Source organism: Syngnathus leptorhynchus, chromosome 15 (assembly GCF_054491065.1).
Source record: "Syngnathus leptorhynchus isolate UIUO chromosome 15, UIUO_Slep, whole genome shotgun sequence".
NCBI classification, from domain to species: Eukaryota; Metazoa; Chordata; class Actinopteri; order Syngnathiformes; family Syngnathidae; genus Syngnathus; species Syngnathus leptorhynchus.
This window is the reverse complement of record NC_141209.1, coordinates 2,974,303-2,999,761: the sequence shown is the minus strand read 5'-3', so window position 1 is coordinate 2,999,761 and position 25,459 is coordinate 2,974,303. Positions and strand designations below refer to the sequence as shown.

The 25,459-nt window shown below is 45.4% G+C and overlaps 2 protein-coding genes across 5 annotated transcripts in view; one reads left to right on the top strand and one right to left on the bottom strand.

Moving 5' to 3' along the window:
- uggt1 (UDP-glucose glycoprotein glucosyltransferase 1) overlaps window positions 1-25,459 on the bottom strand; it is an 83,007-nt gene that overhangs the window by 41,567 nt on the left and 15,981 nt on the right. The window lies entirely within an intron of this gene.
- Window positions 5,813-25,459, top strand: part of LOC147045124 (heparan-sulfate 6-O-sulfotransferase 1-A-like) — a 33,447-nt gene continuing 13,800 nt past the window's right edge. For both annotated transcript variants that reach the window (XM_085932138.1, XM_085932137.1), the window contains exon 1: window positions 5,813-6,545. In XM_085932138.1, coding sequence (XP_085788264.1) covers window positions 6,046-6,545 — 500 coding nt within the window. In that variant the 5' untranslated portion in view covers window positions 5,813-6,045. The remainder of the gene's footprint in view (window positions 6,546-25,459) is intronic.

The following is a 25,459-nucleotide window of genomic DNA, read 5'->3' as shown; positions in this document are numbered from 1 at the left end:
TGATTATTTCCCGATTGCTTTAATGAAAAAGTCAAGCTACTTGCTGTTTAATAACGTGATCTTTTACAGACTGTAGAAACACACACACAATGCTAAAAATAGAACACCGTCTAGGCACCTTCCTTTTGTCACTGCATTAGAAAAAAATATATAATTTGGTTTTGGAGCAGCAAGGTTACAATAGTGACGGATGACAAACACAGATTGTCATTTCTTTATTTATTGTTGTACCGTTTAAAAAAAGTATGCTAGTGAAAGTAAGATTATTGAAGTTATGAGAATTTTTGCGCAGGTAAAATAAATGAATGAATAACTAAATATATAAAAATAAATAGATAAATAAATAAATGAGTAAATAAAAATACATGAATAAAGACGACAGGTTAAACACAAGGTTGTCCAGGTTAAAATGATGTTAGTCACCCTAAAATTGTAAAGCATTTGAAATAATTAAGATGATGATAGAAATGCAATTAAAATCAACATTTTCCACCCCCCAATTTTTTTTTTTTTTAAATCAACTGTTGGCAGACCAACCGCCACGATCTCTCGGTCACGATCCCGCCAAGCATTTCTCAAGTGTCACCCGACATGAACCGTCTCCGCCATCATCTCTAGCGGCCCTGTCAGCCCACGGTAGACGGTCACGGCAAATTGGTAGAAATGAGTCGCGCGACAGGCAGCCAATTTTCTTTTTTGCGCAAGAGCTTTTCTGGAAAATGTCGACGCGATGACACACCTGACCCAAGCGTGGGGCTGTAAAGTGGGCGAGATGGCTCCAAATAGATTGTCATTCATTTAGCCAGACGAGAATGGAGCGAAGACTAAAGAAGACCTTTAACCACAACCAGAGGCATTTCAGTCTGTGTGTGCGGCAAGAGAAATTAAAGTGCTTTTTTACTTGGCATGCATTTTACTTGGCGTGTTTACTTGTCAGTGGGGGATGAAGAGTTTTAAAATGCAGCAAAGAAATGAATCGGTGCAGAGATATTTTCTCTTCTTTAATTTGACGATTGTATAAACCGTTTTTTTTTTCCCCATTCTAATAATAATCGCTTGTAAATTCAATTCAATCTCCAAATTGCTAGAGTAGAACTTTCCGAGCCCGGAGGCTTGACGAGTCGACCTTTGAATGGAGCTTATTGTACGGCTTGGTTCAAACAGATGGGATTTCACATCAGCGCAGAGTTATGACCCGACTCGACTCAAATGATAAGATGATTAAATATCTAATTCACTTTAGATCATTAACTTTAATCTGCTTATACTTAGGAGGCAGAGGAGGATAGCGGAGGGGGCGGAACGGGGATTCCAGGATTTCGTCTTTTATTATCTATTGCAATATTTTTTTTTTAATTGATTGAGTCAAAATGGAGCAATATCCTTTATGAAATCTTTTCTCTCCATCTGCTTCTGTTTTTGTTTTGTTCCAAAAAAAAAAACCCACAAAAAAACATTCTTGAATGGAGACCACACTTCATGTGAACTATCACAAACACATTTCTGAAAATAAATCTCGCAAAGTTAAATGCTTACTGGACATATTTGGTTGTTTTTGTGTGGCCCAAGAAAACCAAATGGAAGAAACTTTTTGGGGTAATCTCAAAACTTGCTCAGGTAGATACAAATTGAATTATGGATTTCATATAAAAACATATCCGAGTGGATGTATCTCGAGAAAAATGAATGAGCGGGAGCGTAAAAGTTGCTGACAAAATGATACATTAAGGAGATAGATTAGTCACGTATGGCCATCCATCAGTCCAAGTGGCCTGTGAACACAACGCAAACAAGTTTTTTGTTTTCTGGCGTAACGTTAAATATTTTAAAAACGATTATTTGTTTGTGTCCAATATAAAAACGTCTAATATGAACATTCATTTCTTAGTTCTTGAAAACAATTGTGGCCAACTGCTGCACTCGAAATGAACACTTCTCCAAGGTTACCTTGGAATAAATCCCAGAGGTGGGGGGAAAAAAACATGTTTAAGATACATCTTATCTGGGCTCAGGTGTAACACGAAGCTACTGTCATGCTTCTATCCGCTAATGGCAAGGTGGCCGTCGTCGAGCCAGCTCCCAAAGCTATCGATGGAACAATATTGTATTTTCCAACGAGTCACGTCAATAGGGTGCAAGCTACATGAAGCGGAAGTTGAGCCAGAGGGCAAAAAAAAGGGTGGCGGGATGAAACAAGAAGCTGAAAATCCCAGGCCAGAGCCACAACAGAGCCGTAATTATGAGGTCTTCTTGGACTGTCAGGCGCGGATTTCTCAGCGGCAGAAGCGGATGCCTCCGGGCTTGCCGTGAATGGCAAAGAAGACAAGTGAAAATAAAAACAGAGGACAGGCAAGAAAGAGAATGCGAGGTTACTACCATTAGCCCGTCTTGGCCGTGCGAGGAGCGGCGAGATCCGATTGCACGCTGTTCAAACAAAGAGCTTTGGTTATTCGAGTCCGTTTGCGTTTGTTGCGGCTTGCGCTTCCCCAGGCAAATGCCGACCAAGAAAATTGATACGGAGCACACTGCATAATGCCACGCTGCGTTTACCACATTTATTTGACGACTTCACATTTCTAAAACAACATATATATATTGATACTTTTTTTTTTACAATACATTTTATTTATTTATAATGCGGCTGCAGTAAATAAGCACTTGCAAAACACTCCATGTTACTACTGCTGTCTTTAGAAAAAATATAAATAAATATATAAAAGTAAATAAATAAAAATGAAAAATAAATATAAATAAATAAATATATATATATATATATATATATATATATATATATATATATATATATATATATATATATATATACATACACATATGACTTGTCTTGGTTTCTATTCCTCACTTGAAAAGACCAAAAAGTCAATTTGCCATTATCCTGTAATCCTCTTGAGAAAGTCATTTTTGCATACTTCAGGCCTCTTTAAAGTCGCTCTCTACACAGGTATTTGCTCGTTGTTCTCCCTCTATGATGTTTGAATGCCAATTTTACATTCCAAAAATGTTTCCAACATATTCATCAAGCCGGCGTAATCCCCACAAATCAATCGCGTCCAAGCAGCCCCGCCAACAAGAGCAGCAGCAGCAGCAGCAGCATTTTAAATATACAGTCCCACCTTCATCATTAGCAACACACCATAATCCAATTCCCCGACGGCCGGCGGCCGATGGCTTTTTAATCCCTCTTGTCTGTGTGAGAGAGAATTAAATGCAAAAGCCGGCACGCCCGATGAAAACATATGTCCTCCGGCAGGAACAAGTTCAAAGGTCACGTTGTCACAAGAAAAATAACCAGGCAGGAGGGGAAAAGTACAGCAACGCGGAGGAATGTTCCGGGCAACGTTACACAAATGCAACAAGGGAGGAGGGGAGGGGTCGACCCCGAGGGGATGATTTTTGCAATGAACTTTGCTGCGAACAGTTCAAATGCAACATGATAGACGGGTGAAAAAGTTCAAAAGTCCCAAATGGAATGAATCGCTTCCACTTGGATAAGAAAACAAACTTGGGGGGGTAGAACACTGATCACCTAAATTCAGAATTGACTGTGGAATGTCAGATATACATGGCACCCCCCCCCCCCCCCCCCCCTAGGCTCATCCAAAGAAAATATTGACGTCTGAAACGGCAGCGAGGGCTTGTGGGAATTTCATTTTCAGGGGGGACTGATGAAAACAGATTGCTAATTCTTTTGACGTAAGCGTCGCGTGTTTACGGGGAACAAACAAAGAAACGCGGTGCCGCCGAGTAGCTTCCAAGCAGTCAAGCCGATGGCGGCAAGAAAACTGTTGCGTGCACTGAATAATTCACGTCTATTTTGGTAATCATTAAAAATAGGTGTGGTTTGTTTATACTCACATTTTCTTATTAAATGTGGACTAGCGATGTTTTTGCTGCACACTTTACATTCCTGCTGACTATTCTGGGCGCCGTTCACGTTCACTTCTATACTGAATAAGCATAAGAAAAAATAGAATAATTCTGCTTTCAGGTAAAATGTCAGGATGACCCCAAATTGCATCATAATCCTTCCAGGGAAACTTAGTTTGACCTTCAACTGTTCAATGTTATCGTATTTTTTGCTCTCAAACTAAAAATTAAACTTTCTGTTGCAACCTGCTCAATGCATTCAAACAAATAGCATGCAAACATTCTTCATCCTCCGCATAGAACATCTGATATTACTGTTGTACTGTGTTTGTTTGTGTTATACTGCCCTCAGGTGGACAAAGCATGCACAACAAGAGGAGCAGCACAATGCCCAGTGAATTGAAGCAAAAATAAAAAAATACATTGTGATGTCATTATTATACATTTTTTGGAAAGTACAACAGATTTTTTTTTTAAACACCTTACTAATAGTTTTTTGGAAGGGGCTTGAACGAATTAATGACATTTGCATTCATTTCAGTAGGGAAATATGATTTGAGATAGCTACACATATGCTGACTTGTTCCTCCACCACTGTGCTCTAGTAGACGGCAAATGAGTACAGATGGCTTCAGCGGTTGCAGCCAAGCGCTTCCTCTTGCCTCAATTGCTTCAAGACGCAATTAATCAATTCCACGCCATCAAATTAATCTACTAATCGATGATCACGCTTATCCCTCATTAAAAAAAAAAATACCACTCGTTGGAAAGAGAGACAGATAAATATAGCAAGAAGAGGCAGAAGATACTAAGCAGCCCAAAGCCGCCGCAAACCGGATGAAAAACATCATTATGCAGAGAAAATAATAAAGTGCTACGCTTGATACACTAACTGATGTTTCTCTATAGCCGAGCCAGAGGGGGGGCGGAGCATCCTGTGACATCCGTCTTCTTTAAGCAACGCGCCTCATTATGGCTCCACACGTGCTGCTGAACAAAGCGTAAACACGAGCGCACAAAAAACAAACTCCCACACGCTTAATATTCCCAGCCGCCTTTTCGGTGTCTTCCCGATACGCTGAAAAATCTTCAGTGACACAGCTTGAAAATCAGACATTGCACCTTTATTAAACACAGTGGCCCACATTTGATTGTCATGCCGCCATTGTCTTTTTAAACACTAATACATTTGCATTATATGCAAATAAAAGGCTGATAAAGAGCTTCAGGTGACTGTCAAGTCAACATTGTCTGAGCATCGTGAGAAACATGTCAGGTGATGAAAGAGGGGGAGCGTGCATGTCGGATCACTCAATAATGGGGCAAATTAAGTGACTCGGCAGCGACCTGTGAGGCCAACTGCAACGGGAAAGGTCACTGTGGTTTGGTCTGAGAAGATGCCAGTCATTTAAGGATTTTTTTTGTTCCTTATTTAGTGGGGTATTTGGATTTTTCGATTGTATTATTAGATGACAGCCGCTGTGTATTAAACAATGCTGTAAACATGTTTTTGTCAACTCGCAAGAAATTTATTTCTAACAACGCGTTTTAATAGTTGCGGTCCATTGTATGTTTGTGCGTGACTGGGGGGGTCCTTTTAAGCGTCTTTCCAGGTTGGCCACGTAAAAGGGGCGGGCTGCATGTGAGCCAATGAAATGGAGCGAGCGAGAGAGAGAGAGAGCGACAGCGCGCGAGAGAGAGAGAGAGAGAGAGAGAGAGCGACAGCGCGCGAGAGAGAGAGAGCGAGCGACAGCGCGCGAGAGAGAGCGCGCGAGCGAGAGAGAGCGAGAGAGATTGAAAAAGCCAAGGGAGTCCTCGCTTCATCCGGGGACCACAGCTCCATGGTGATGCGGCGATCCCGCTGTGTCGGACGGCAAAGCAAAGTAAAGTAAACCTGAGGAGGGTCGCTTGCCTAGGAGGAGGCTGGGGGTGGGCTCAGCTTTTTTTTTTTTTTTTTTTTTCCTCTCCTCTTGCAGGAGTTTACAATGCGTCTTTCACACGCACCACGCCGCGAACGATGAGACAAGTTCGCCTCTGGGTTGCGAGCCGCTCTTGATTCACGGGGAACGGTCCTGGTAGCCGTGGCGGGCATGAAGAAGCCGAGCGCCCCGCTCACCGGGAAATGGTAGCGTACTGCGGGCACCGCAACTGGGCAGGAACATGGTGGAGAGGAGCAGCAAATTCTTGTTGATCGTGGTCGGATCCGTGTGTTTTATGCTGATTCTCTATCAGTACGTGGCGCCCGGGGTCATCAATTTCGGCTCGCCGCACGGCTACTTTGCCGAGGAGGACGAGGGGGACATCTTCCCCACGCCGGACCCCCACTACGTCAAGAAGTACTTCTTCCCGGTGCGAGACCTGGAGCGGACCGTCGACTTCCAAATCAAGGGAGAGGACGTGATCGTGTTCTTGCATATCCAAAAGACCGGCGGGACTACGTTCGGCCGCCACCTGGTGCAGAATGTCCGCCTGGAGGTGCCGTGCGACTGCCGGCCGGGCCAGAAGAAGTGTACCTGCTACCGGCCCAACCGCAAGGAGACCTGGCTCTTCTCGCGCTTCTCTACCGGCTGGAGCTGCGGCTTGCACGCCGACTGGACCGAGCTTACGAACTGCGTGCCCGGGGTTCTCAACAAGAAGGAGAGCAAGCAAAAGAATTTGAGGTAAACGCAAAGAGTGGCATTTACCGTGATTGCATCACTGCAACTTTTGAACCTAATAGGCTTTATGTTGATCATTTACCAATATCGACCTGGACGGATTTGTTTGAAACGGTATTCGTTGCATTTTTTAAGCTTGTTTCCCTCCCTTCCAATCAAAAAAAAAAAAAAGAGAACTGATACAAAGCGTCTTACATGTGTGCTGGGATTCAAATGCGGTGTTATGGGTGTGGTGGCTTCATTTAAATTTAATTAAAGGAGTGGTGAGGACATGGTGATTGAATTCCAATGTTATCAAACACGCTGCGATGCAAATGAAGTCACTGTTTGCTTGGTGGCATCATTTCAAGTAAACAAGTGGAACTGATGGTGATTTAAGTGCTTGATATCGGACAAATATGCATTGCACGGTTGTTGCTTTTTTTTTTTTTTTTTTTCAGCTTCATCCTGTCGCGCGTTTGAAAAGCTTAACTGTACGAGACCGCTACAAAAGCTCCGCGTACGTGTTGCAAATTGAATTCAATTGAATCAGACAACTGTTATGACAAAGGAGCAGTGAGAATATGGTGCGTTTGTTTGATAATGGACCTCTTGAGAGACAAATTATGATTGGCATTTTAACAGGGCAAGGGGGGGGGGGGGCTGTGTATGTACCCCCCCCCCCCCAAACTAACCATTCGCATCCCTTCGTGCTGATAAAATAATCCCGATTTAATGCAGACATATTGACGCTCATATCAACTTCCATGTCAGCGCACATGTGGAGCGGGGACTTGTTTTTCCTCATTTATTTGGTGGCGTGAAATCGGACAAAGGCGAACCTGTGGGAGTGTCCGTGTCTGTGTACCTCGCGGACAAACTAAAGCAACACGGCTGCTGCGCTTCCCAAGCCCCCCCCCCCCAAAAAAAAAGTGGGGGATCGGCCTTGCATGGGCGAGGCAGACAGGGGCGCAATACAGCGAGGGATGGCGGGGTTGTTGCCCCCGCAGGGGTTTGGCTCTGCTCTAATCCGAGTGATTATTACTGCTGGGACACACAACACGCACACACTAATGCTGCTATTCGCTGCTGGCGTCGGTCTTTTCGCACCCCCCACACCCACGCCGGTTGGAGGTGATAACACGTCCAAGCTGAGCTATCAGCGTGGATGCAGGGTAATTGGGCTCTTCTTTTTTTGGGGGGGGAGATGCTGGAGGTGAGACCAAACCCTAGCTGGTGTTGGGTGTGTTATGATGTATCATAAATGTACTCAAAATTATTATTTTTTATTTTGTTGTTTCTGCTTGAGAACTATTTAACCCAATGAGAAGTACTACGCACGACTCCAGTTTAACGAGAAGCTAATTCTGGCAAGAACGGCACTCGCAGTGTTTCCGCTTCCACTTTTTTATTTTTCATATTCATTGAGGAAGTTATGTTGCCACATTTAGAATTTCACCCCTGGATGTATTCGTGAGTAAGGATGGATCATAAGTCACATGCTATGGCAACCCCAGCTTCCCCTTTCATGGTTAATAAAATGATACTCTCCCTCAAAGTTGGGGTCAGGACAGTTTTCAGTCAGTTATTGATTTGATTTAAAATGCTCCAAGCTACTGTACTTTTGTTCTTATTGAATGTCAAGCAGGCTAACATCAATAAATTAGCTTAACTTCCCATAGCTAGCGTCATTTTGTTAAGAATAATACGGCAATGAAAAGCCATCATGATTGTGATTTGTCACGCTTTTAATTGAACTTTTATCATCAAAGTTTATTTGCAGGTGAGTCAGTGGCTAGTTGCCCTCACGTGCGTTGGTCCACGTATGCGTGTTTGCAGTCTCGCCGTCGCGACCGTGCGGTGGAAGCTCGGCTTGAAAGTACGACAAAGATGGAGCTTGTTTACAGAGATTTCTCGCCAGTGTCCGCATAGTTCTTGGGTCAGCTGTGCTTATGTTCACCGTGGCGGGTGCTAAGCAGCTGCTAAACCCCTCAGGCGGATGTGCGGGACACTGTCCCCCCTGCCCCCCCCCCCCCCTATGTCTTTTTAAGATGATTTACCTGCTCACTCGAGGTAGTTACTAAAGTGATTTGACGCCTTCCACTAAAGTATTTGTACTTAGTTACTTCTCATCATTGGGAGCTGCCGCTCTGGGAGTGCCAGAGCGAGGCAGAAGAAGCCGCAGCTCTTTTATTTGTATTTTTTTTTTTAGCCAACGCCGCGTTCTCATCTGGCTGTCAGTGTGGATTTTACACAAAACCTTTCAGACGCTGCAGAAATAACGAGGATGGCAGCCATCTGCATTAGTCGGACGGGGGCGCCCTAAAGGGGCCAACTTCAATGTTTACGTAAAAGGCCCTCTAGGAAAAAAAAAAAAAAAAGATCAATGCTGGGCACGCTGAAGCTGTTAATGTTTTGTGTTTTCGTTTGACGATGCAAGCGACTAGATGAAAATGTCTTGAGGGCAGCAAGGAACATGCTGAGCTAGCACTGCAACTAGCGGTGATGTCATTAATCGATTAATCGGTCAATTACTTTGGCGGATTATTGAATGAATGAGATTTTTTAAACGTTTTATTTTTTTATCCTATTATGTAAAATTGAAAAGACAGTTATTGATTTGCTCTGTAACAAAATTGTTATTGTCATTCATTTCTAAACTAAAATCAAATGTTTTGATTTTGACTCGACACAAAGATCACAGCGCTTACAAAAATCGAACAATAATCACCGTTGAGAAGCTGATTTTAAAGAAAGATAGCATCTAAATGATTAATCGATTATAAAAAATAACTGATTAGTTTGAGAATCGATTAGTTGTTGATTAATCGTTGCATCTTAATAGCGATTTTTTTGTTGTTGCAAAAGCTACTGTCTGCGGCAGTGCATTTGGACTCGATGTGGTAATAGCCCTCACGGGCTCACCAAGTTGCCCTTCGAATGACAGCCGAAGACGGGCGCCGTGACATTTGCGAGATTGTCCAAAGCCGCCATCGATCGGTACCATATTGAAGTTGTTACACTGACGACCTTAAGGGTTTTATTATTTATTGATCGCTCACGACATCTCGCTCTCTCGCTCTCATCTCTGATCCCGTGAGATCATGCCTGGGCAAGTACCAGATTCTGACAACCTAATTCAGATTTTATTTTTTTTGCTTCTGGAATTTCCATGAAAGCAAAGCCAGACTTTAGCAACGACTACCATCTGTCCTGAGCATCTCACGCCCGTCTGTCTTTAATCTCGCCACGTCTACGTAAAGATAGGGCGAAGCAAATTTTTCTCCTCTTCATTCTTCAATCACCGCCTGTTCCTCCTCCTCCTCTTCATCTTTACTCCCCCCCATCCTTTTTTTGCTTCCCGCCTAAGCGCTCTTCCCCGCTGCCTCCATCCCTCCATGGTGGTGTCACTTCCTAATCAAACAGCAGGCCTGCTTTCCGCTCGGTGGCTTCATGGCCGGGAGGGGGCTTTTTTTTTTTTTTTTCTTCTCTATCTCCTCCTTTCACATTTGTCCCTCTCCATCTCTTCTTCCCTTCTCATCTTCCTCTTCCTCCCGAGCGTGGCTAGCGCATTAGAGGAAATGTCTTTTTTCATGGAAGATTTGCAGCAATTTCCAAAATGGCCGCGTTGCCTAATGGACAACCGACTCGCTTCTAATGAACGATTACATGTGCGAGCGTGCGGCGTGGGAGGAGGACGGAGACGGCGCTGAAGAAAATGAGGAAGAGGAGGGCTGTCAGGGAATGATTGAACATAAAAGCCGGAGGGGTGAAAATGTTTAGTTTCATTGGCGGGGAGGGGGCTAGTCAATTAGCACGCTTGTCAAGCAGCGGGCATTACTCTTCTTTCAATGGGTCTCTTTTGGATTCTCAGCACCGCGTTTGTGCGCACGGTTCCGACGGCGTATCTCGGAATCCAGATGAACTCCAGGAAAAGAGGCCGCGGCTGATCGCCACGTCGTACATGTGTGTCTGGAGTGCGTGTGCGCGCTCACGTGTATCCGGGCGGGTCGGTGTTAATCCAATCAGATTAGCCGCGTATAAGCGCCGGCGGCCCGGCCGCTTCCAAAGCCGGTTTACGTCCACTCATCCCGCGAGCCGCCCGATCCTAACGCAACCGGTCAAGCAGTCAATCCCTTGCAGGTTTTGGCGCAACCAGGTTGGGATTGATTGGTCTCGCCACCAGAACCTGCTTTTTGCAGCCATTGCACGGAGATAACACGGGCCGCTAATCCCGGTCTCATGGCATCACATTCCAGAGTAATTCTACTTTCCCATTATAGAAATTCCCACTAATCGGTCAGGGCCGATGCTCGGGCTAATCAATAGAGGCTTAGCCGGACGGGAAAGCCCCGCCAGTTTAAAATCTGCAGGGGGGAATAATCAGTGCTATGTTGATTTAAAGAATTATCGCATCCATAAACCCCAAAGGATTGTGTTTATAGAAGCCGCAAGAGGGCGACAAAGATCATTTTCACCGTTAGATAAAGCTACGGCTTCACGAAATAAAGTTTTGTTCAACAAGTTTTGCCAAAGCAAAATTTTCAAGCATGGCTGTAGTGTGAACTGGGCAAAAAAAAGAATACGTTTTTGTTTTTACTTTTTTTTTTAATCAATGGCTAATTGGTCGTTGAGGCTACCAGCACTTAGCCACTAGCGCTACAAGTGCCATGTTGTCACATTGTAGTGAAAAAAAATGGTGGTGACATGAAAGGGTGAGATAAGGCCTCCCGTGTTCCTGCACCCGTCTATTGCTGGAGGCGAGCGTTGACAGTCAACATCGCTGTTGCTTCGTCTCCGGGAGTTCAACTCTGGTTCAGCCTCGGGTCACCGCAACGCGCATACTTGCATTTGGGAGCGAGTAAAAAGCTCAAGAACGGCTGCCCCGTGTGAGGGGGCCCCCCTCTCTTCTCGCTTAACATTCCTGGCATTATTTTAAGCCGCCGGCCATTTTACAGCCCGTGACATTGTCAAGTGGAGTGATTAAAACTTACCAGTACTGGAAAAAGAGAAACGGTTGCAGAGCTTTTTAATGTTGAACTACACCTCGAACTTAAGATAAGGTCACCATTGATTTTCGTCCGCCGTCACTGTAACGACTGGTCAAAGCCAAGAATCCGCTCAGCCGTTGGCGTGGTTATCTCCGGTCGGCCTGCCAGCTTTCGCTATTGATTAGTCATTACGAAGCGGCGTGGCTTTTTCATTGATTGATAAGTCTTGAATGACACCGAGTCGAGTCTTACTCGTGGACTGATGTGCTCAACAAAGCCCAGGGCGAATGTCTGAAGTGAGAGTGACATTTTTTTAAAAATCATTACCCAGCATCCCTGACTCTGTGTGTCACCCTGTCGGCTGTCAAACGCCCCGCCCCCCCCCTGCCTCGCTCGTTCGCGGCCCCGTGGACAAATAACACATGATTAGCAGACATTTCTCTGTTCCGTAATGAGGGGGTGCTACGCGGCTCTTCCAACAGGATTAGCCTCCATTGATTAGGCTAGCCTAGCATCGGCCGTTTAAGCAAAGAGTGGAGGTCGGGTGTGTGTGTGTGTGGGGGGGCATTTCTATAAATGGCTAATGAGTAGTGCTGCGGAATGCTACGCTATGCCATGAGAATGGGATTAGGGGCTATTAATCAGACAAGAGGCTCGCACAAGTCATTAGCCGACCCGGCGGCAATGTCAGTGCGTCTGCGGGATGATTCCGGCATTCTAAATTGGGTTTGGCCTTGTTGTCGTCGTCCGCTCTCATGCTAGAAATCGCTCATGAAAGTCTTTTAATACCCGAGCCTGTGGTGCCTCATTTTTTGACGCCACTTTCTTGTCCTTTCCTGTCATCCTCTTCAAAGACGGCGCAGATAATATTCATCCGTTCACTTTTCCCGATAAAATGTAAAGGCTTGCGGGTATTTATGAACCTAAGTGTCTATTCGTGATTTTTTCCAAGATGGTCAAAGAAGGTATGTGAACTAAGGAAAGGCTGACAAGCGTGTTAATTGAATTGTGGGGGGGAAAATGCTAATGTTGTAGCGCCTTTTTAAAATAGTGGGAGGACTTTTGACTAGTAGGAGATGCTAACTTTTACCCTATTTATTTTTTGTTTCTTTCGCAAAGATTTCGTGAAGCGGTCATTCTCAGAAAGACAACAATGGGTGTGGAGATTTTGATTCTCCTACACTTGTCTGCTTAGCTCACCACAGCTTTGGTCTTCCTCTCAAATTTGCCTTTTTGAAGTTGTGGAGTCAAGCGGTGGTCGCATGCGCCGCGGCGCTGTCATGTTGTCCGCAAGTCGCTAGCATGTTTTGACGCAGGCGTTTTCCGGTCAACCGCCAGGCTAAATGTAGCCGCTGCGGCCGCTTTGCTTGCGCAATATCGCTGTCCAAAGTTTTGATTCAGAAAAGAGACTAATTGAAGAGTGCAGGGTTTTTTTACAGCAACCACAAAATGATGGAGCAGCTTGGTCTATTGTTCCTATTTATAGTAAAAAAAAAAAAAAACTCATGTTTTTGCAGTTCTACTTTAAATGTTTTTTATTTTTTTCAATTGACTCTCGAATTTCCCAAAGTGTTATGCTGATAGCCAGTCAATGACTATAAACGACGGCCTCCACCCTTTTTTGGGGTTCAGATTATATTTTTATTTACCTTCATCCTTCACCTCTACTAAGACTTTCCTCTCACTTTCTCCCCCGCCGCTTCCTTCTTTTTTTAACCGCTGTCAAAAACCGCCTCATCCGCCGCCGCTGTCACTTTTGGGTTCCCAGTGTGTGTCTGGTTCCTCCAGAGAGAGAGGAAGTGATGTGCCAGGAAGTGCTTTTATCCGCCAGTGATCTGATCCGATGTGAGATTGAGAAGAGCGAGGGAGTGAAGTCTCCTCCAGTTTGCCCTCGGGGATGTGCATGATGGCGAGAATCCACCCCACTCCACCCCCGCTTTTTTTAAGAGGTTGTCCAACAGACAAAAACAAATATGGCAGCCTTCTGGTGACTGCCAAATTAGTAAAGCGATACTGAATAAAAAAACTGGCCCTTATTTACTTATCTACTGTCAATATTTTAGATAGACTATTATCCGTATCATAAATTTGTATGTGTGCCGCCAGTTGTTTTATCGACCGAAGCATCTCTAAGAAAAAAAAAAACAATTCTCCACTGCTCCCGGTTTCTGACAAAAGATGAAACTCTTTTGATAAATCACAGGACAAGTCTACGGAATCGATAAAGATTATATAAATCTTTTCAAATTTGCCCTGGGTTGCCCTAACAAGATTGTCAATGTAGGATTTTGACAAGAAAGACCATCCCGCGAAGAATTGGCTATTTTTATAGCCAGTGTCGTGTCTATTGTATTATCTTGAGCTAATGCGTATGCTAGCGCAAGCACGCTAATGCTAAACGCTAATATACTAATGCATTCATATGCTTCACTCCATCTTTGGGTGACCCCCTAAAATCTCCAGGTGGTCCCTCCAGACCTCCAAGGTCCCATTCCAGAAAGTCACCCCCCCCCCCTCGTGCTTCCCTTTTTGCATGTTGAGCGGCACAATGCAAATACTCAGAGGCACTCTTGCAAAAATCGCATTTTCCTCCCACACACACTTTCCGCAGTCCCTTCACTGACTTTATGGATGCTCGCTGTTTGACATTTTGTTGAATATACACAGCCCCCCCACCCTCACCCCTCCCTTCTGGCCTTTATCGCATCGTCCCCTTTCCGTCCTTTCTCTCTGACTCTCTGTCTCCGCCGTCTTTTGTGAGACATCTCTTAACGCTTGACCGACCGTGCCTCGACTCTTGACTTCAAAGAGCCATTTTATTCATCAGTCACTCATTAGAGAAAGAGGTGGGCGCTAAAAGAGAGGGAGGGGATGGAGATTGAGTGTATTAAAAGACATGGTGTAGGGGAGTGGGGTGGGGTATGAAAATGGGGCAGGCGAGAGAGACAGAGAGAGAGACCAAGATGTCGAGATCAAACTTTGACGAGACCAAGACGCTGTGGTGCGAAGACCAAGACTTTGAAATTTTAAGTCCAAAGGTTTGACAAGGTGAAACTTCAGACTTGAAGGCTTTGAGACCAAGAACATACAAAATACTTTTGGGGGCTTGAGGCCAAGTTGATTCCAAGATAATCCATTCATCCATTTTCTGAAGCACTTATTCAACGATGGAAAGTTTTTGGCAGGTGTTTACGGATGCCGCTCCCTTTTTCAGCCCATCCTCCATCTTTCCATCTCATCTTTCCCTTCTTTTTTTCTCTCAGTACAAAGCCTTCCAGTAATCGTCACCTGCTTGTTGTTGTTGGCCGCGCCTTGGAAAATCTCACCTTTTGTGTTCACTGACATTCTCACTCTTTTTTTTTTTCATCACCCCTTTGCCGCATCTCGCTGTTTTTCTCAGGTGGCTGAGTTGTTTTCAGGTCACTAGGAATCGCTATTATGTCCCTTCTCAGCTGGAGTCTTGCTCATACTCGGCAAAATAAAACAGAAAACGTCTCCTCGGCTTTGTTGGAGACGGCCAGTTCACAAAAGATGCTTACTTTGCATCTGCATCACATTCTCTGGGCTTTTATTATGCTCTTGTTGATATGTTTCCCTCCCTTTGCTAATAAGCGCTAAGCTGGAGTCTCGTCACGCTCGTTATTTTGCCGGAGAAAAGCGTTGCTCAATGACTCACCGGTGCGTCGGAGAGCGAGCGGGTTTTGGAACCTTTCACCCAGCTTCTGCCTAACCGGAGGGAATTTCTGCGCAATGAATACAGATTCTAATCTTTGAGAGTAAAAAAAAAAATCAAATTAATATCGCTTTCTCACATTGACCGGGGCCTTTTACGATCATTTGATATTGTCAGAAATTTTTTAGGGCTCACAATTTGATATTCTATATCTATCTCACACACATTCATACCAAAACGTGCTATGTTGGATTATTTAGAGCCTTTTTCGAGTTCAGCGACTCTGGCCATGTGCCACCACACGCCAGCGGCCACGAGAAAAACTGACACGGGGTGGCTGCGTGTGAATCACAGATTTTAATTGAGCTGCCGAGGTGTGATGAAACACTTGGTTTTGGATTATTATTGCCTGTGACAAAACACACGTACGTTATTCGAGTTGTGACCAGAATATAGAGATGTTCTAACTAAGTTTAGAGGTTGTTGTTTTTTTAAATTCAGTTGACAGGTTTTTTTTTCTTCTCTTTTTCAGCTGCACATGTAATTAATAATTATCTGAAGGTGTCAATTATGCAAGCAGATCGGGCCCACGCGAGTTCTGGTTGGGGGGGAAAAAATACTAAGCTGCCACTGCTTGCCTGCACGACACACGCGGGACATATTAACCTTAACATAAGCCGGGAAAAATATGCAGAGGCTACCCAATAAAAGAAAACGTGGCGGGATGTGTGAATTGTCCTCTAGCGGGCACACAAAATGCAGAAGGGCAGAGAAAGATACAAGATTAGCATGTTAGCAACTTAGCATTCAACAAGTCGCGCGAACGATTATTTCAAGGACAGATTCATCGGCATTATTTTTTTAACTTGGTGTACTATTTCAAGGATTGTTTGTGTCTTATTCAGCAAAATCACATTTTTGACTTTGGGAGGACTTTGTGGATTCTTTTTTATAATCGTGTGGCTTTTTATTGCGCAAGTGTAGCAAAGTGGCGCTTCCCTACTTGTAAACGTGACACCCTGGGAAGTGAGTGCCATGCTATTTTGGTGTGGCCACTGCCACTGACCTCTGACCTTTTAATGATGCGACAATAATATATTCCAAGACCAAAGTGGAATGCTCTTTTTGGAGCCTGAGAGTAAATCACACACTTCCACTTCTTCACGGTATTATCATCATAACTAGGTCTACTCATCTCGACTTTGCAGTTGTCCTCTTTTTCCCCGTTCTGCCATTAATTTATGCTTTCAGCAATTCCAGGCTTTTTTTTTTTTTCTTCTTCTATTTCCCGGTTCTTTTTTTCCCCACAGACTTTTTGGGGGCGGGGTGGGTGGGGGGTTAGTTCCTGGAGGCTGGCTTTGGCATGCAGACAAAGGGCTTTTTAGATCACACAACAGGCAAAAAGTCAAAAAGCGTCAAATATTTAGAATACACTTCTATGAACGCAATCTGCGAGAGGTTCGAGAGAAAGGGACGCCCCGCATGGCGTTTGCACAAAATTAACATTTGTTTTTGGGGGAATTGGGCACCGGGCCCATTTGCAGTATGCCGCTTTCTCGTTAAATTTGCCTTTTAAAGGCAGAGAAAGCCACAGAGACAAACGGGATGTCATAAATTATGGCCCACTGAGCTATTAATTGCATAAGCTCGACCTGTTTTTGCTTATTGGGAAGAACACAAGAATGCTCCTTTTGTGTTTGTTCAATTGTGTGCCAATTCTGGGAAGAAATGTTTTATTATTCTTTGTTTGTTAGTTAGCTGGATTGCTCTTTAAAAAAAAACATTTCCAGTCATCTTTACGAAGGCTCGGAACATGATCTGACAAACAACCCATTGTAAAAAATTGCTATTGCTATTTGACGTGCCAGTCAGAGTTAAAAAAAAAAAAAAAAAAGTGCTGGGTCAATTAAAACGGAGAAAATATTTTAAATTTAAGGGTGTTTTGGTCACAATGGAAGGGTTTCTGTTCCTGCCTGACCCCCGACCCCGCCTTAGCTCGACGGCACGGTCGCATTGGAATGCATGACTGCATATGCACGGCGCTGTGCGCTCGGCTGTCGGCCTGTCTTTTGATTAATTTATGGTTGGTGGGAGAGAATAAAGGCCCCCTGCCGCATGCTCACCTTGCAGCGTACACGCATGCGAACATGAAGGAAATATGCTTCCTGACAGCTTTGAGCCGCTGCGGGCGTCTCGCGGGAACGCCGGTCCCACGGAATTCTTGATGCCATCTCGGATCTCAACATCCCTCTCTGTGTGTCCCCTTGTTTTACCTTTGCCCCTTCCCACTCGTCATCTCCATTGCGTCTTTGGCCGTCTATCTGATGGAAGCCGACAGATGCCAGCAGCCTTCTATCAGGCATGGCGCGCACCCGCTCGCGCCTCTCCTTCATTTGTCGCCTCTCAGCGCAATTCTTTTCATCCCTCCTCCCCATCAGTTTGACTCGAAAAGCAAGTGCCAGCCACCTGACGAAAGATTCGACTGTGGCAATCGAACTGGCACCAAAGTTGACGATCTGGCAGAATATATTGGTGTTTTTGTATTAGCGCTAACGAGATAGCAGCTTTAGCTAGCATCGGCGACATTGAAATCCGTCTCGTTCTAAAACGACGACAGACGCCAGGGGGCTTCTATCACCCGCTCGCTTTCTTTTTCACGCCTCCCCTCCGTTTGTCACCACTCTGTTCAATTTCATCAATCCCTCCCTTCCTGCCCGCTTCCACTTGGATCGCCATCTGAGAAGCCTGGCGGACGATTTGGAAAGAGACGAAAGGGGCGTTTGGGAATCACTCCTCTTTTCTACCTGTCCGTCCATCTGGCGGGCTCGTCCAAGGGAAGCTGTGTGTTTGTCTCTTTCTCCCCAGAGCTCTCATTCATTTATAATGAGGTGTCAAGCCATCCTCACCACCAACAACACCACCACACTTTTTTTTTTTTTTTTTTAAACATAGTCATGGATTTTGGCACGTTGTCTCCAAATCGGTCCCGGGGTGTCATGTTCACCTCACCTGTCTGTTTTCTGTCCTCCCCGTCATTTCTTTTGTCTACTAAATAGGTCATCTTTTCAGTCCTGTCTATCATTCCATCGGCCATTTGCAAGGAATTCACGATGCAATTTGAAATTGGGGAATTTAGCGCCTCCTATTTGGGATCTTAATATATCAGCACGGGCGGGGGTGAGTAAGCGCTCGTTGTTTATTTTCTAAGCCAATTCCTCTCATACAGTATGTATGAGCATTCCTCGTCACGGATTTGCATTTAAAAAGCAGGCCCTTTACTTTCAACGTGTTTTGCCCGCCTCCTCATCAACACGTCTCCTTATTTACCCTCAGTTTTTTTTCCCTCTCTCTTACATGGTCGCCCACCACCGACGCCTTTTACATGAACTTCTTTCACAACAGGTAAGACTTTTTTTGTTGTTGTTTCTGCCGAATTGGTCTTTATGTTTTGTTTTGTTTTCACACACTTTTGAGGTGCTACACGCTTTGTTGGTTTCGCAATGACGCTTTGAGATTTGGCACACAGTCACTATGTAAGTGTCGATTTGCTTAACTAGTTAAACGTTAGCTCGACATTTCGACAGGCCGAAGGTCTTTATTTGTTCTCCCCAGCTGGGTGTTTGTGTGCGTTTACGCTCCCCCCAGTCGAGACTTTTGTGTTATTCCAGGCGGGATTTGGCCCTTTTCCTTCCTTCCTCCCTTTTATTCTGCTCCTAGGCCTAGTTTGTCATTTTCTTAATTCATCTGTCATCTTCCATCCTTCCGGTTGTTTACGTCCCTTTTGTACCAACACCTGAACGGACAATGTTTTTCCTCTTTCACATATTATTTTAAATGAGTTCAGTTCCATTATTTCGAAGTGTCATTTTGATTGCTACGCTTTCATACCGCTCGCTACTTTCCTGCGTCGCTAATACTAGCTAGCCCCGCAGATAGCGCCTATTGGGAAACGGGGCTAAACAAGCTAATAGGAGCTACGGACACTTGTGGCTGCCCTTTGACAAATATCCCAAGGTCCTTTTTTCTACTCCCCCCCCTCTTTTATCATTATTTCCCTCCCTCACTCTTCTTTTTTGTCGTGCCTCCTGTATACCGGCCGCCGGGAAGGAGAAGAAAGGATGACCCAGATAGAAGGAACAAATGAATGCGGCGAGAGAATGAGAAGGAGGGCTGACAGGTCGATAGATTTACGGGCTGACACCTGTTTGGTGCCGGCGCTCCATCAAAACATTCTTCGCCGCGCCACCTCAATTTGTCTTTTCCGCTCGCTCGCTCGGAACAAAAGGACAAGGGAACGGGAAGGGACAGATGGAACGCGCCGGAGAGGTAGGGCCGTCCCGTCACTTTTTCTACGTGTGCGCCTTTACAAGAGGGAACCTCAAATGGCATTATTAACTCATCTGGGTTTTGCATGACTCGTCTCCCCTATGTTGTCAGACAATGCACTTTTAATACACATGCGCACACACACACAAAGCAGCGTAGTGCGCCTTGACAGCTCCCCAGGCTCCGATCCTGGAAATGGGGAGACAAGTGTGCGGCGGAGCATGCTGGGAGAGAAGAAGAGGACCCGGACGTTCATCTCTGAGCCCCCTAGCTCGGTTAATACTTAATGTCTTGACACACACACACATGAGCAGACATTCTAAACACAATCGCACACACCAACGCTGCGGCAGAGATATACACATGCGCACACACAGACACTCACTCACAGCACATGAAATATTCAAGCCCATGAAATAATTATGAACATTGATGGAATGAAACTTGCTAATTTAACCGGGGACGTACTCCTTCCTTTGTTGGAGAACAAAAATCGGAGACTTGGCTGCGCACACACACAGAGTTATGTCGGGATAGATTGAGAAAAATATGGAATTAGTTTTTTTTTTTTTATTGCACATGCCACAACATGAACGATAGTCAGGATAGTCCAAAAAGACTCAAAGACACGACCAAGACACAGGAAGTCTTTTTAGTCATTGATGAGTGGGGCAAGTTTGAACATGGTGGCAAATATCACCCTGAAGGGAATAATAGGCGCCCCCTAGTGGCAAACATCTAACTACGTTTCCGACTTTACAATTTTCCCCCAAAGTCGCGGACCCTGGCATCAAATCCTCCAGTGCCTCCCAAGTTGGGCGGGCGGCACGCGTGTCTGTTCATTTCAACTCACAATTTTACTAATTTATTTGTTTAACGGTATCTGTCACATCGGGCTTGATGCGTTTCCGTTCTATGTGTGTGTGTACGTTTGTATAAATATAAAATGTTGCGTAAGTAGGGCAGCGCTCGGCGCCAAGTGCAGCCACGTTGCCACAACGATTAGAAACGCTGGCCGCTATTTGTAGCATCGAAATGGAAGTTTGTTAATCAGTTAATTAAATCAGCTAATTAAATCATTGTTTGGAGGCGGGGGTGTTTTTCTCAATTTTATTCACGGGCGGCGGGAGGGGAAGATTTAAGCGGATGTGCGAACGATAAGACGAGAAAAAGTCTTTTTTTTTTCCCAAACTTGTGCTTATTCAGACTTTATGAAGTCATTTGGATTGCGTTCTCCTTCTCTCTTATTCCTGAGTGACTTGAAACGTTTTCCAACATCAACAGCGTCGCATTCCCCAAGTGGCAAATTATAAACGAGCGTGGTGCATATTTTCCACTGATGTCAGCGTTGGGATGCCAAATGGCCGTCTTTGGAACGTGGCGAGGGCGGAATGCTTTTCGCGTGAAACAATTTGCATGATAGTTGCATTAGCCGCCACATCCGAGCTGCCAGACACTGTTGGAATCAAGCGAAAATGTTACTTCTACTCCGCATGAATACCAATCCAAACAATTAGATGATAATTATTTGAATGACTTTCATGCTTGGTGTCAGAACACAGTGAGGTTCCACTAAATGGAAGGGAAAAGGAGAAGCTGGGATTGGGGCTAAAATGACTTGGCAGTGGCTTAAAAGCGGCGAATATTAAGTGAGAAGCAGCTGGAGTCAAAATATGAAGAGGAGCACTCATGGAGAGTGTGTACCTCTGCCAAGCCTTCTGCAGGGGGATTCAATGGCTGAGTTGTGAGCCCGGTCCAAAAAAAAAGAAAGAAAAAAAAAACAAGTGTCGGTCAAAGTTGCTTCCGAGGCCTGGAAAACGAATCAAGACTGGAAAACGAATCAGGAAGCGATGATAACGAACGGCAAAAATGGCATTTGAAAACGAAACCAAGGCATAACATCCGATCCTGAGCCTGCGCAAGCTTTCAAACCACGAGTTGAGATAGCAAAAGTTTGATTTCAACTTCCCCGGTGATTTGTTGTGTCATGACTCAAGGCTGTTTTTGCAGAGGCTTGGGATGGTACAGGAAGAAAAATTATGCAACTAGCCTTTTTTTTTTCCCGTGTAGACGTGATCGCTCTCAACAGCGAGACCTGGGGAAATTGAAAGAATGTGACACGGTCTCCTGCGCCGACCCCGGGCGGAAGGCGGGGCAGGCGGGATCCCTGCTGCTCAGCGGATTGGCGCTCCAGATCTCTTTTCTGCTTCGGCCTTTAATTTATCCACCCTTCCCCCTTGCTCCGAGTGCGCTTAATCCCTCCCCTGTGGTCCGGCGTTGACAGGTGGGGAGGCTGGGCCGGGTTGTCCTTGAGCACCGTCGCGCGGCAGCCTGTTGCGAGGCTGGATCAGGCCAGATCAGAACCAATCACCCTGAGACTGCGTCGTCCCGGGAGCTGCGGGTATCGAGGGAGGATTTTGCTGGAGTTCCGCGACTCTTGGCAGTCGACTTATTCGAGCAACAGTGATTCATCCGGCCAGCTACGTTTCTTTTGTTGATACTAGAGAAGGCTGGGCTGTTTTTATTTCTGTTAATTCCAGAAGAACAATTTTGTCAAATGATTTTCGGTATCAGGACTTGGTACACTAAGTAAAATCCCAATGGCCCTTGCATCCTTTGATTTTTCTGTTCTGTAGCCCATGGCGGAAAATTGAACATCTTCGGTTTACTTAATCAGACTTTTGCATTGATATTCCTTTGAAACGAACAATTTTGCCACACTTAATTGACTTAATGCTTTTTTCAGTGGTTTCAGACATGAGAATTTAATCGACCAATCCTCAGTCCCAAAATCCAAGCCGAGGCTAAATGAAAGGGGCGAGGAGCTACACAAGCCAGAGCTAATTTGTTCAAAATACAGCTTTTTGGTGCCGAGCCCAGTTTGAGACTTAACCCCCCCCCCACTCTCTCGTCTTTCCAAATAAGAACACATGGTTTGCAGCGTGCATGCCTCACTCCTGGCAAACGTTCCGGGATTCGTAGGAATGTCAAGTGATTGACGCTGAAGCAGCAGAAAGGAATGCAGCTGTCCTGCGTCCAGGCGGGCCTGCAATAACAAGAACTTGCAGAAGACGCTGGCAAAAGCCAATGAAAACTTCATGTGGCCCTACGCACACTTCATCCTGGCCTGGAAGTTGGTTTTCATTTGAATGGCAGCTGGTGGCTTCCAATAAAAGACGGAAATTGGCAGGTATTTCATGTCCACATTTTGGCAGGAGATGTAAAAACATTTGAGAGAGTCATCTAATAAAAATCAGTGGCGCCACCTGCTGCTCGAGGGGGAATCTGGAATTTTGTTCTCCTTTGACTATCGACTCATCCAAAATAATTACATTTATCAAATTGAGTTAGCAAGAGCTTATAAAAGGTCTCATCTAGTTTACCGTGGCGGTAAAATTGCTTCTTCTCGGGTCCTCCGTCCCATCTGACTAATAACGGCTGGACATCATGACTTATGACATCACTCCCTTCAAAAGTACCTTGTAAACACATTGGAGCCAGCGGCAAATTAAATCCAAGCCTGACATCATATCCCTGAGCAAGAATGTGTGGTCCTTGAGGTCCTCCAGAATCCAGTTCCATTGTTTATTCAGCTACAGGTGGACTGGAGCATGTGACCGAGGAGAAGAAGGACTTGCAGATTGTCTCCGTAATCAAATGCTTGGCGAGGAATGTCACAAATTGCCCTCATCTAAATACCTCGGGGCAGATACCTGGACCTGGAGAAGAAACAATCCCCTCAATGTTCACATATGGAGGCCCGAGAGGCTCAAAGGCTTTAGTCTCCGTCTTAATGCAAAACATCTGATGGCAATGTTTTTGCGATGATCAATATTCCTCTTTTCCATCACATGTGCTTTGGCTCAGGTCTCTGGTGTAAAAGTTCATCCTCGCCCTTGGAACGCACCGTTGTAGAAGAACAAGGCGTAGATCAAGTCCAATCATAGCAAAGTCCTGGAACTGGCTTCCAAAGACCTCACGTTTGTTTAATCAGCTGCCATTTTCAGATCAGTCTCCATCTCAAAAAATTTGAGAAATCTTTTGATTCCCACCATCCTGGCCCGTCAGGCTTTCAGCGTTCAAGGAAAACTAGGCTGCTGTTTGTTTTCCGTGGCTCTTGCATATTATATCCCGTGTGTTGTCTATTGTGCCGATTTATAGAGAGGGGGGGGGGGGGGGGGGGTCAGAAAAGAATGGAAGGAGATTAGAGATCGACAGTAGAATCCTAATTCTTCTCATCTAATGGTGGAGGTAGAGTAATATGAAAGGGGATTAGCGGCGGGATGAATGCACAAGAGAGCCGGCGATTACAATGAGCGCTTTTGTTTCGCCGACTATCTGGCTTAGGTTTCCCGCTAGGATCCATTACTCTTGCTTTGACGCCAGTGTTTGAATTGTTTCTATGCCGACGGGGTGTGTGCGGGGGGGGGGGTGAGATTGTCGACTGTTATCCACCCAAGAATAAAAAAAATCATCCCACACCACAAGATGATTGCTAACGATTTACTCTTTGATAATCAGGTTTAACGATAAGTGTTCAGTTTGGCGCCGGTTACATCTGGCGGCGGTCTTATCAAACTTTACGGGATGTGCCAAGCAGGAAAAAACTGTTAGAAAATGGACTTCCCCTCCCTGATAAACACTCAATTACCCCGACTGCTTGTTGTCCAAGGCGCCATTTGTCAACAATATGGGCCGCTTGTCAAGAAGCAGATTGTCAGAGAGCAGGCGAGTCAGGGACAATTAGAAGATGTTTGATTTACGTCGGGCGATAAAAAGCCGCCCTGGGCTCGGCGGGACGGGTCAGCGCGAGTCCTTGCGTGCTCGCCATGCGACCGGACGAGATGATGTGACAAAGCGTGATGGATATCCCCGGCCCGCCTTTGGCGACATGATATTTCCCGTGGCTCCTCGCGACGCAGATGTTTTCACCTGATCCCAACGCACGCAGGCACGCGTAATGGTCTCCAGCGCCGCACGCATCCCGGCTCCAGCTGTTCTGACGTACTTGATGCGTCTATTAGAGCGTCACAAATCCCCGCAGAGGTGGGATAGAGAAATGAGCAACGGCCGGGGAAAGAAAAACCAGGGCGACAAGAAACGAAAGTGAGTCAAAGCATCAAGGCCAACCCCGAGTCCCACCACAGGACTCTACGACTCTGGCAAGTCTCTCTGCAAAACATTCTAAACACTTCTCTGGTTCAGAGTGTCGAGTGGCGGAAAGAAGGGAACCAGAAGTGAGGGGAGGGGGTTCACAGAGCCAATGATGAATGTCACTGGAATGCTCTTGGAATGCTGGGAAAGGGCTTTTTTTTTCTTTTAGGCCTCTTCCTCAACCAGGGCAGATAAAGATAGAAATCACAGGCTTATCATCCCTGCTGTTGGATACACATGTATAACCATCAAGGGAGGCGGGGCTTAAAAGTGAGATTTAACCCCCAGGTCGTTATCTCAGACCTTTTGTTATTTACATTTGCAAGTTGGAAGCCGCCATGTGTTCCCTTCTGGAAGGAATTCCAGCGCTGCCGAGGGACTCGTCAGACTTGCGCAACGCTTTCCGATAATCACTCAAAGGCATCGTGAGTTTGCATACCGATACACAGGATGTCATGTTTCGAAAAGAAATAACGTTTTGACTTTGCTCCCCTGGAGTGGCCTTGAGAATACTCGATTGAGAAAATCTAACCTTTCGCTTAATGCAACGCTTCCTCTCGGTTTCGCGAACCGCGCAAGTTCGCCACCCGCAGCCTCGTCAAGGCCGAGCGCAAGATGAAAAGGCGGCGGATTGAAAAAGCAGACGGCTTCTGCGAGGCATTTTGGACCGCGGCGCGTCTGGAGGTCAGCAGTTAATAGTGTCTTTTAGGGATGCACCGACGTGGGCGGTCGATCCGATAAAAAGACGAGAGAAAGGAACTCGACGGCGACCCGGCGTGTGGGAGTTAGGCCGT